The 12,208-nt window shown below is 52.3% G+C and overlaps 1 protein-coding gene across 3 annotated transcripts in view; it reads left to right on the top strand.

The window, feature by feature from the left end:
* Positions 1 to 12,208, top strand: part of LOC126999282 (NFX1-type zinc finger-containing protein 1-like) — a 61,090-nt gene that overhangs the window by 29,410 nt on the left and 19,472 nt on the right. For all 3 annotated transcript variants that reach the window (XR_007753201.1, XR_007753202.1, XM_050861687.1), the window contains exon 7: positions 10,420 to 11,505. Coding sequence is in view for 1 of the 3 variants with exons in the window: in XM_050861687.1 (XP_050717644.1) it covers positions 10,420 to 11,505 (1,086 nt within the window). In the remaining 2 variants the exon portion in view is untranslated. The remainder of the gene's footprint in view (positions 1 to 10,419; positions 11,506 to 12,208) is intronic.

Here is a 12,208-nt window from a genome sequence, read left to right as displayed (position 1 = left end):
GAAGGCCAAGACCAATCCCTGATAAGTCATTGCCCAGGGGTGTATTTGGGGGGGGATATGCAATGTTTGTAAACAAAGGGCAAATCATAGTTAATGAGTGCGGTGGCCAGTATCATCTCTGCTGCATCTTTTTACCATCTACTGTTGTTTCCTTCAACTGTGCAGTTAATAGTAAAGGGTCACCTTAGGAGCAGCTGAGGGAAATTTGTGGGGGACTTTGTAGGATGCAGTTTGTTTAGTTGATCCAGTGTCCTGTTTGAATCACCCCCCCACCTGAAGGGAATTGTGTGGTTAACGGGTCAACTGTACGTGTGCATGGTGCTGCCCTGCATCCGGTTGCAGCAGCAGTGACACTGACCACACTCATTTGGCTAACACTTGTTTGGCAAACAGCACCATCTTGGCAAAACTTGTTAGGTTCCTTTGCCATTAGCATTTCAAAAGCAATCCCACACCTGCTACTGGACTACTGGTGACGTTGAACAGTGTTGCGTGGTTAAGGAGACAAACAGCGTCAAATAAGTATGCTTATTATGTACTCAAATTTCTGAGTCTGTAGTACCTGTGTAAACATGTTTGTATGAATTAAATTTCATGGTGAACTTTTAGAATGTACCCCAAATATCTGGAATTTCCACTTACTCATCACCTCTGAATTCCCATGGCTGCTGGTTACTAGGGATTTTACTGTTTTCGCATCACATGCTGTAAATGCCCAGGACAGGATTAGTGGTGACTTTGCCAATGCAGGGTTTGGCCCCCTATGCTGTGCTTATTTACCAATGCTTCACTGGTGTCTCATTTCACTTCTGTACCACTTACCCTTCTGTGCAGACAGGGCCATATTCTGGCTCTGTGTGTACTACATTAAATTTTATCTGGCCTGGCACCAGCCGTTCCCTCCGATACTTGTGTCATAGGAATACTGTTCTGGTATATTGGACCAGTGCTACAGTCCAGCACAGTGTCCCAGAGCTCCACAGTCCAGCACAGTGTCCCAAAGCTCCACAGTCCAGCACAGTGTCCTAAAGTTGCACAGTCCAGCACAGTGTCCCAAAGCTCCACAATCCAGCAGTGTCCCAAAGCTCCACAGTCCAGCACAGATTCCCAAAGCTGCACAGTCCAGCACAGTGTCCCAAAGCTCCACAGTCCAGCACAGTGTCCCAAAGTTACACAGTCCAGCACAGTGTTCCAAAGCTGCACAATCCAGCACAGTGTCCCAAAGCCCCACAGTCCAATACAGTGTCCCAAAGCCCCACAGTCTAACACAGTGTCCCATAGCCCCACAGTCCAACAGTATCCCAAAGCCCCACAGTCCATCACAATGTCCCAAAGCCCCACAGTCCAACACAGTGTTCCAAAGCCCCACAGTCCAACACAGTGTCCCAAAGCCTCACACTCCAACACAGTGTCCCAAAGCCCCACAGTCCAACACAGTGTCCCAAAGATCCACAGTCCAACACAGTGTCCCAAAGCCCCACAGTCCATCACAGTGTTCCAAAGCCCCACAGTCCATCACAGTGTCCCAAAGCTTCGCAGTCCAATACAGTGTCCCAAAGCTGCACAGTCCAGCACAGTGTCCCAAAGCTGCACAGTCCAGCACAGTGTCCCAAAGCTGCACAGTCCAACACAGTGTCCCAAAGCTGCACAGTCCAACACTGTCCCAAAGCCCCACAGTCCAACTGTCCCAAAGCCCCACAGTCCAACACAGTGTCCCAAAGCCCCACAGTCCAACACAGTGTCCCAAAGCTGCACAGTCCACCACAGTGTCCCAAAGCTGAACAGTTCAGTACAGTGTCCCAAAGCCCCACAGTCCAACACAGTGTCCCAAAGCTGCACAGTCCAACACAGTGTCCCAAAGCTGCACAGTCCAACACAGTGTACCAAAGCTGCACAGTCCAACAGTGTCCCAAAGATCCACAGTCCAGCACAGTGTCCCAAAGTTGCACAGTCCAACACAGTGTTCCAAAGTTGCACAGTCTAGCACAGTGTCCCAGAGGTGCACAGTCCAACACAGTGGTCCAAAGTTACACAGTCCAACACAGTGTCCCAAAGTTGCACAGTCCAACACAGTGTCCCAAAGCTGCACAGTCCAGCACAGTGTCCCAAAGCCCCACAGTCCAGCACAGTGTCCCAAATCTGCACAGTCCAACACAGTGTCCCAATGCTCCACAGTCCAACAGTGTCCCAAAGCTCCACAGTCCAACAGTGTCCCAAACCTCCACAGTCCAATACAGTGTCCCAAACCTGGACTGTCCAACACAGTGTCCCAAAGCTCCACAGTCCAACACAGTGTCCCAAAGCTGCACAGTCCAACACTGTCCCAAAGCTGCACAGTCCAACACAGTGTCCCAAAGCTCCACAGTCCAACACGGTGTCCCAAAGCTGCACAGTCCACCACAGAGTCCCAAAACTGCACAGTCCAACACAGTGTCCCAAAGCTCCACAGTCCAACACGGTGTCCCAAAGCTGCACAGTCCAGCACAGTGTTCCAAAGCTGCACAGTCCAGTACAGTGTCCCAAAGCTGCACAGTCCAACACAGTGTCCCAAAGCCCCACAGTCCAGCACAGTGTCCCAAAGCTGCACAGTCCAACACAGTCTCCCAAAGCTGCACAGTCCAGCACAGTGTCCCAAAGCTGCACAGTCCAACACAGTGTCCCAAAGCTGCATAGTCCAGCACAGTGTCCCAAAGCTGCACAGTCCAGCACAGTGTCCCAAAGCTGCACATTCCAACACAGTGTCCCAAAGTTGCACAGTCCAGCACAGTGTCCCAAAGCCCCACAGTCCAACACAGTGTCCCAAAGCTGCACAGTGTCCCAAAGCTGCACAGTCCAACAGTGTCCGAAATCTGCACAGTCCAGCAGTGTCCCAAAGCTCCACAGTTCAACACAGTGTCCCAAAGCTCCACAGTCCAACACAGTGTCCCAAAGCTGCACAGCCCAACACAGTGTCCCAAAGCTGCACAGTCCAACAGTGTCCCAAAGCTGTACAGTCCAACACAGTGTCCCAAAGCTGCACAGTCCAACACAGTGTCCCAAAGCTCAACAGTCCAACACAGCGTCCCAAAGCTGCATAATCCAACACAGTGTCCCAAAGCTGCACAGTCCAATACAGTGTCCCAAAGCTCCACAGTCCAATACAGCGTCCCAAAGCTGCACAATCCAACACAGTGTCCCAAAGCTGCACAGTCGAACACAGTGTCCCAAAGCTCCACAGTCCAACACAGCGTCCCAAAGCTGCACAATCCAACACAGTGTCCCAAAACTGCACAGTCCAACATAGCATCTCAAAGCTGCACAGTCAAACACAGTGTCCCAAAGCTGCACACTCCATCACAATGTCCCAAAGCCCCACAGTCCAACACAGTGATCCAAAGCCCCACTGTCCAACACAGTGTCCCAAAGCCCCACAGTCCAACACAGTGTCCCAAAGGCCCACAATCCAACACAGTGTCCCAAAGCCCCACAGTCCAACACTGTCCCAAAGTTGCACAGTCCAACACAGTGTCCCAAAGCCCCACAGTCCATCACAGTGTTCCAAAGCCCCACAGTCCATCACAGTGTCCCAAAGCTGCACAGTCCAACACAGTGTCCCAAAGCTACACAGTCCAGCACAGTGTCCCAAAGCTGCACAGTCCAACACAATGTCCCAAAGCTCCACAGTCCAACACTGTCCCAAAGCTGCACAGTCCAACACAGTGTCCCAAAGCTCCATAGTCCAACACAGTATCCCAAAGCTCCACAGTCCAACATGGTGTCCCAAAGCTGCACAGTCCAACACAGTGTCCCAAAGCTGTACAGTCTAACACAGTGTCCCAAAGCTCCACAGTCCAACACTGTGTCCCAAAGCTGCACAGTCCAACAGTGTCCCAAAGCTGCACAGTCCAGCACAGTGTCCCAAAGCTGCACAGTCCAACACAGTGTACCAAAGCTGCACAGTCCAACAGTGTCCCAAAGTTGCACAGTCCAGCACAGTGTCCCAAAGTTGCACAGTCCAACACAGTGTTCCAAAGTTGCACAGTCCAGCACAGTGTCCCAAAGGTGCACAGTCCAACACAGTGGTCCAAAGTTACACAGTCCAACACAGTGTCCCAAAGCTGCACAGTCCAGCACAGTTTCCCAAAGCCCCACAGTCCAGCACAGTGTCCCAAATCTGCACAGTCCAACACAGTGTCCCAAAGCTCCACAGTCCAACAGTGTCCCAAAGCTCCACAGTCCAATACAGTGTCCCAAACCTGGACAGTCCAACACAGTGTCCCAAAGCTCCACAGTCCAACACAGTGTCCCAAAGCTGCACAGTCCAACACAGTGTCCCAAAGCTGCACAGTCCAACACAGTGTCCCAAAGCTCCACAGTCCAACACAGTGTCCCAAAGCTCCACAGTCCAACACAGTGTCCCAAAGCTGCACAGTCCAACACAGTGTCCCAAAGCTGCACAGTCCAACACAGTGTCCCAAAGCTCCACAGTCCAACACAGTGTCCCAAAGCTGCACAGTCCAGCACAGTGTCCCAAAGCTGCACAGTCCAGCACAGTGTCCCAAAGCTGCACAGTCCAACACAGTGTCCCAAAGCTCCACAGTCCAACACAGTGTCCCAAAGCTCCACAGTCCAACACAGTGTCCCAAAGCTGCACAGTCCAACACAGTGTCCCAAAGCTGCACAGTCCAACACAGTGTCCCAAAGCTCCACAGTCCAACACAGTGTCCCAAAGCTGCACAGTCCAGCACAGTGTTCCAAAGCTGCACAGTCCAGCACAGTGTCCTAAAGCTGCACAGTCCAACACAGTGTCCCAAAGCCCCACAGTCCAGCACAGTGTCCCAAAGCTGCACAGTCCAACACTCTCCCAAAGCTGCACAGTCCAGCAGTCTCCCAAAGCTGCACAGTCCAACACAGTGTCCCAAAGCTGCACAGTCCAGCACAGTGTCCCAAAGCTGCACAGTCCAGCACAGTGTCCCAAAGCTGCACAGTCCAACACAGTGTCCCAAAGTTGCACAGTCCAGCACAGTGTCTTAAAGCCCCACAGTCCAGCACAGTGTCCCAAAGTTGCACAGTCCAACACAGTGTTCCAAAGTTGCACAGTCCAGCACAGTGTCCCAAAGGTGCACAGTCCAACACAGTGGTCCAAAGTTACACAGTCCAACACAGTGTCCCAAATCTGCACAGTCCAACACAGTGTCCCAAAGCTCCACAGTCCAACAGTGTCCCAAAGCTCCACAGTCCAATACAGTGTCCCAAACCTGGACAGTCCAACACAGTGTCCGAAAGCTCCACAGTCCAACACAGTGTCCCAAAGCTGCACAGTCCAACACTGTCCCAAAGCTGCACAGTCCAACACAGTGTCCCAAAGCTCCATAGTCCAACACAGTGTCCCAAAGCTCCACAGTCCAACACGGTGTCCCAAAGCTGCACAGTCTAACACAGTGTCCCAAAGCTGTACAGTCTAACACAGTGTCCCAAAGCTCCACAGTCCAACACGGTGTCCCAAAGCTGCACAGTCCAGCACAGTGTTCCAAAGCTGCACAGTCCAGCACAGTGTCCTAAAGCTGCACAGTCCAACACAGTGTCCCAAAGCCCCACAGTCCAGCACAGTGTCCCAAAGCTGCACAGTCCAACACTCCCAAAGCTGCACAGTCCAGCAGTCTCCCAAAGCTGCACAGTCCAACACAGTGTCCCAAAGCTGCACAGTCCAGCACAGTGTCCCAAAGCTGCACAGTCCAGCACAGTGTCCCAAAGCTGCACAGTCCAACACAGTGTCCCAAAGTTGCACAGTCCAGCACAGTGTCTTAAAGCCCCACAGTCCAACACAGTGTCCCAAAGCTGCACAGTCCAACACATTGTCCCAAAGCTGCACAGTTCAACAGTGTCCGAAATCTGCACAGTCCAGCACAGTGTCCCAAAGCTCCACAGTACAACACAGTGTCACAAAGCTGCACAGCCCAACACAGTGTCCCAAAGCTGCACAGTCCAACACAGTGTCCCAAAGCTGCACAGTCCAACACAGTGTCCCAAAGCTGCACACTCCAACACAGTGTCCCAAAGCTCCACAGTCCAACACAGCGTCCCAAAGCTGCATAATCCAACACAGTGTCCCAAAGCTGCACAGTCCAATACAGTGTCCCAAAGCTCCACAGTCCAACACAGCGTCCCAAAGCTGCACAATCCAACACAGTGTCCCAAAGCTGCACAGTCCAACACAGTGTCCCAAAGCTCCACAGTCCAACACAGCGTCCCAAAGCTGCACAATCCAACACAGTGTCTCAAAACTGCACAGTCCAACACAGCGTCTCAAAGCTGCACAGTCCAACACGGTATCCCAAAGTTGCACAGTCCAGCACAGTGTCCCAAAGCTGCAGTCAAACAGTGTCCCAAAGCTGCACAGTCCAGCACAGTGTCCCAAAGGCCCACAGTCCAGCACAGTGTCCCAAATCTGCACAGTCCAACACAGTGTCCCAAAGCTCCACAATCCGACAGTGTCCCTAAGCTCCACAGTCCAACACAGTGTCCCAAAGCTGCACAGTCCAACACAGTGTCCCAAAGCTCCACAGTCCAACGCAGTGTCCCAAAGCTGCACAGTCCAACACTGTCCCAGAGCCCCACAGTCCAACACAGTGTCCCAAAGCTCCACAGTCCAACACAGTGTCCCAAAGCTGCACAGTCCAGCATAGTGTCCCAAAGCTGCACAGTCCAACACAGTGTCCCAAAGCACCACAGTCCAGCACAGTGTCCCAAAGCTGCACAATCCAACACAGTGTCCCAAAGCTGCACAGTCCAGCACAGTGTCCCAAAGCTGCACAGTCCATCACAGTGTCCCAAAGCTGCACAGTCCAGCACAGTGTCCCAAAGCTGCACAGTCCAGCACAGTGTCGCAAAGCTGCACAGTCCAGCACAGTGTCCCAAAGCTGCACAGTCCAGTACAGTGTCCCAAAGCCAAACAGTCCAACAAAGTGTCCCAAAGCTGCACAGTCCAACACATTGTCCCAAAGCTGCACAGTCCAACAGTGTCCCAAATCTGCACAGTTCAGCACAGTGTCCCAAAGCTCCACAGTCCAACACAGTGTACCAAAGCTCCACAGTCCAATACAGTGTCCCAAAGCTGCACAGTCCAACACAGTATCCCAAAGCTCCACAGTCCAACACAGTGTCCCAAAGCTGCACAGTCCAACACAGTGTTCCAAAGCTGCACAGTCCAACACATTGTCCCAAAGCTCCACAGTCCAACACAGCGTTCCAAAGCTGCATAATCCAACTCAGTGTCCCAAAGCTGCACAGTCCAATACAGTGTCCCAAAGCTCCACAGTCCAACACAGCGTCTCAAAGCTGCACAATCCAACACAGTGTCCCAAAGCTTCACAGTCCAACACAGTGTCCCAAAGCTCCACAGTCCAACACAGCGTCTCAAAGCTGCACAGTCCAACACATTGTCCCAAAGCTGCACAGTCTAACACAGCGTCTCAAAGCTGCACAGTCCAACAGTGTCCCAAAGCTGCACAGTCCAGCACATGTCCCAAAGCTGCACAGTCCAGCACAGTGTTGCAAAGCTGCACAGTCCAACAGTGTCCCAAATCTGCACACTCCAACACAGTGTCCCAAAGCCCCACAGTCCAACACAGTGTCCCAAAGCTGCTCAGTCCAGCACAGTGTCCCAAAGCCCCACAGTCCAACACAGTGTTCCAAAGCTGCACAATCCAACACTGTCCCAAAGCTGCACAGTCCAACACAGTGTCCCAAAGCTGCACAGTCCAACACAGTGTCCCAAAGCTCCACAGTCCAACACAGCATCCCAAAGCTCCACAGTCCAGCAATGTGTCCCAAAGCCCCACAGTCCAACACAGTGTCCCAAAGCTGCACAGTCCAACAGTGTCCCAAAATTGCACAGTCTAGCACAGTGTCCCAAAGCTGTACAGTCCTGCACAGTGTCCCAAAGCTGCACAGTCCAACACAGTGTCCCAAAGCTGCACAGTCCCAAAGCTCCACAGTCCAACACAGTGTCCCAAAGCTCCACAGTCCAACACAGTGTCCCAAAGCTCCACAGTCCAACACAGTGTCCCAAAGCTCCACAGTCCACAGTGTCCCAAAGCTCCACAGTCCAACACAGTGTCCCAAACCCCCACAGTCCAACAGTGTCCCAAAGCCATACAGTCCATCACAGTGTCCCAAAGCTGCTCAATCGAAGACAGTGTCCCAAAGCTGCACGGTCCATCACAGTGTCCCAAAGCTGCACAGTCCATCACAGTGTCCCAAAGCCCCACAGCCCAATACAGTGTCCCAAAGCCCCACATTCCAGCACAGTGTCCCAAAGCTGCTCAGTCCATCACAGTGTCCCAAAGCTGCACAATCCAACACCGTCCCAAAGCTGCACAGTCCATCACAGTGTCCCAAAGCCTCATCAGTCCAGCACAGTGTCCCAAAGCTCCATCAGTCCAGCACAGTGTCCCAAAGCTGCTCAGTCCAACACAGTGTCCCAAAGCTGCACAGTCCAACACAGTGTCCCAAAGCTGCACAGTCCAACACAGTGTCCCAAAGCTGTACAGTCCAGCACAGTGTCCCAAAGCTGCACAGTCCAACTCAGTGTCCCAAAGCTGCACAGTCCAACACAGTGTCCCAAAGTTGCACTGTCCAACAGTGTCCCAAAGCTGCACAGTCCATCACAGTGTCCCAAAGCCCCACAGTCCAGCACAGTGTCCCAAAGCTGCACAGTCCAGCACAGTATCCCAAAACTGCACAATCCAACAGTTTCCCAAAGCTGCACACTTCAACACAGTGTCCCAAAGCCCCACAGTCCAACACAGTGTCCCAAAGCTGCTCAGTCCAGCACAGTGTCCCAAAGCCCCACAGTCCAACACAGTGTTCCAAAGCTGCACAATCCAACACTGTCCCAAAGCTGCACAGTCCAACACAGTGTCCCAAAACTGCACAGTCCAACACAGTGTCCCAAAGCTCCACAGTCCAACACAGCATCCCAAAGCTCCACAGTCCAGCAATGTGTCCCAAAGCCCCACAGTCCAACACAGTGTCCCAAAGCTGCACAGTCTAACAGTGTCCCAAAATTGCACAGTCTAGCACAGTGTCCCAAAGCTGTACAGTCCAGCACAGTGTCCCAAAGCTGCACAGTCCAACACAGTGTCCCAAAGCTGCACAGTCCAGCACAGTGTCCCAAAGCTACATAGTCCAACACAGTGTCCCAAAGCTCCACAGTCCAACACAGTGTCCCAAAGCTCCACAGTCCAACACAGTGTCCCAAAGCTCCACAGTCCAACACAGTGTCCCAAAGCTCCACAGTCCACTGTCCCAAAGCTCCACAGTCCAACACAGTGTCCCAAACCCCCACAGTCCAACAGTGTCCCAAAGCCATACAGTCCATCACAGTGTCCCAAAGCTGCTCAGTCGAAGACAGTGTCCCAAAGCTGCACAGTCCATCACAGTGTCCCAAAGCTGCACAGTCCAACACAGTGTCCCAAAGCCCCACAGTCCATCACTGTGTCCCAAGGCTGCTCAGTCCAGCACAGTGTCCCAAAGCTGCACAGTCCAGCACAGTGTCCCAAAGCTGCACAGTCCAACACAGTGTCCCAAAGCCCCACAGTCCATCACAGTGTCCCAAGGCTGCACAGCTCCACTGTGCCCACAGCTCCCAAACCAAACTATACTCTCCATGTCTTGGGTTTTCTTCTAAACGCCTGGTTCTAGGTGTCCTGAACATTACTCTTAAATCTGTTGTCTTCTTCCTGAACACCACGCACTATTCTTGATGTTTTTGTGGTCTTTGGAATGTATTGGTTTGGGAGCTGACAAACCCACTGTCCTGGACTGTGGAACTGGTCCCTTGTCACAGTAAGTGTTGCTGAACATTCTTGCCTTGGCAACACTTCATTTTTACCAAGCTTTTCTGCAGGACATCATTCCCTGCACAGGAAGGTTGGTGGAGGCTGCAACCACTCCAACCTGTAGTCTTTTCTTTGTGTCGCCTCACCCTCATGAAGTTCATCCACTGTCTAAGCATTCATGGAGGTCTGTAGTACAGCATTCCCTGCACAGGAAGGTTGGTGGAGGCTGCAACCACTCCTACCTGTAGTCTTTTCTATCGCCTCACCCTCACGGAGTTCATCCATTGTCTAAGCATTCATGGAGGTCTGTAGTACAGAATTCCCTGCACAGGAAGGTTGGTGGAGGCTGTATCCACTCCTACCTGTAGTCTTTTCTTTGTGTTGCCTTACCCTTATGAAGTTCATCCATTGTCTAAGTATTCATTGAGGTCTGTAGTACAGCATTCCCTGCACAGGAAGGTTGGTGGAGGCTGTATCCACTCCTACCTGTAGTCTTTTCTTTGTGTTGCCTCACCCTTATGAAGTTCATCCATTGTCTAAGTATTCATTGAGGTCTGTAGTTTCCAACTTTGATGACATCAACTTTGTCTTCTTTCAGCTTCAGCGACAATACCCAGAATGCACCGGAGTGAGGGTCGCTGTGGTTGACAACTTCCAGGGTGAGGAAAACAAGATCATCCTCCTTTCCTTGGTAAGAAGCAATCCCGAGGGGAATGCGGGATTCCTGCGTAGAGACAACCGCGTTTGTGTGGCCCTGTCCCGCGCCAAGCACGGCCTTTACATCACCGGCAACATGGGGCTGCTGAGTGAGTCCAGCAGCCTCTGGAAGAAGATCAATGGAGACCTGGTGCAGTCTGGGAGTCTGGGCCTGGCCTTCACTCTGCGCTGCGAGAACCACCCGGACCAGGTTGTAACTGTGGCCACAGGGGCGGACTTCTTAGCCAAGAGCCCCGAGGGTGGGTGTGTGCAGGTGTGTGCCAAGCCACTGCCAAACTGCCGGCACTCATGTCCCAGAGTGTGCCACATGGATGACCCTGAGCACGAGGAGTACAAGTGCCGGGTACCATGTCCCAAGACCCTGTGCAGCCTGGACCACAAGTGCCCAAAGCTCTGCCATGAGATCTGTGGCCCCTGCATGGTCATCCTGCCCAAACCCCTCCCCTGCGGTCACACCCACAGGATCCCTTGTCACGTGGCCCCAGAGTCTCACAAATGCCCAACGATGGTGGAGAAGAAGATCCCTGCCTGCGAACACATGGTCACCATGCCCTGTCACCACAACCCAAGCACCTTCACTTGCCCCGAGGACTGTGACACAAGAGTACCGTGTGGCCACAAGTGCAGGAAGAAGTGCCACCGCACCGAGGACCCAGACCATCTGGAGTACTCCTGCCAGGAGGCCTGCACAAAGATCAACGTGGGCTGCACACAGAAACACCCGTGCCACAAGAAGTGCTACCAGGAGTGTGGGGCGTGTGTGGTCATGGTGGACAAGAAGCTTCCCTGCGGGCACGAGCAGAAGGATGTGGAGTGCTCCCAGCCAGCGGAGAAAATTCTGTGCAAGAAGTACTGCAAGAAGACCCTTCCCTGCGGCCACAAGTGTAAAAGATTGTGTTTCAAGGAGTGTGGGGACTGCCAGGTGCCAGTGAAGAAGGTCGTGGAAGCCTGCGGCCACTCCATCAGAGTAAGTCCTTCACTGCACTGGACCATCCTGGGCTGAGGAGTCCCTTCCTAGGTCACCATTTGTACTCACCCTTTGAGATGTAATGTTACAGTAGCCTTGCAGTCTCCTCACTCAGAGATGTCCAGTGGTAACTTGGTGCTGGGCTGCCTCAACCTTGTGTCCTGTCCCTTCCTTTTGGCTTCCTCACTTGCCTTTCCTGCATACTCTCTTCTTTGATAGTATACAGACGGTAATAGAGGAAGTCACACAGACTTGCCAGCATACCTTTTACCAAGTAAGGTCACCCAACCATTCAGCCATGACTTCACTCACTTGACACATGTACAGTGCTCCCTCATTATTGACGGGGCTAGGTTTCTGAAATGCCAGTCGATACCTAAAACTGTCGATACTGATTTTTGTTAAGTCATGTAACCTCCTGTTTATTTTTTTCTACCTCACCAACCACTTATATGCTCTGAGCAACTTACTTAAAAAATTTCTTAGATATAAATTCGTTTGGTTCCATCTGGCCGTGCTGATATCCTGCCGACTCGCCCAGGCTCAACACATAATGGCTGCCGCATCGTCATCACCATGTCTCCACCCACACCTTTTAGCTTTCTTCTCTCCACTTGGAAGACCACAAGGGCGCTCAGGAGCCATGCCGATGAGTAGGACGAAGGACGATAACGTAGCTGTAGCTGTGAACGTTGTCGGAGCG

The sequence above is a fragment of the Eriocheir sinensis genome, chromosome 16 (genome assembly GCF_024679095.1).
Source record: "Eriocheir sinensis breed Jianghai 21 chromosome 16, ASM2467909v1, whole genome shotgun sequence".
NCBI lineage: Eukaryota > Metazoa > Arthropoda > Malacostraca > Decapoda > Varunidae > Eriocheir > Eriocheir sinensis.
The sequence above is the reverse complement of the archived record's forward strand: the minus strand, read 5'-3'. Positions and strand labels throughout refer to the sequence as shown.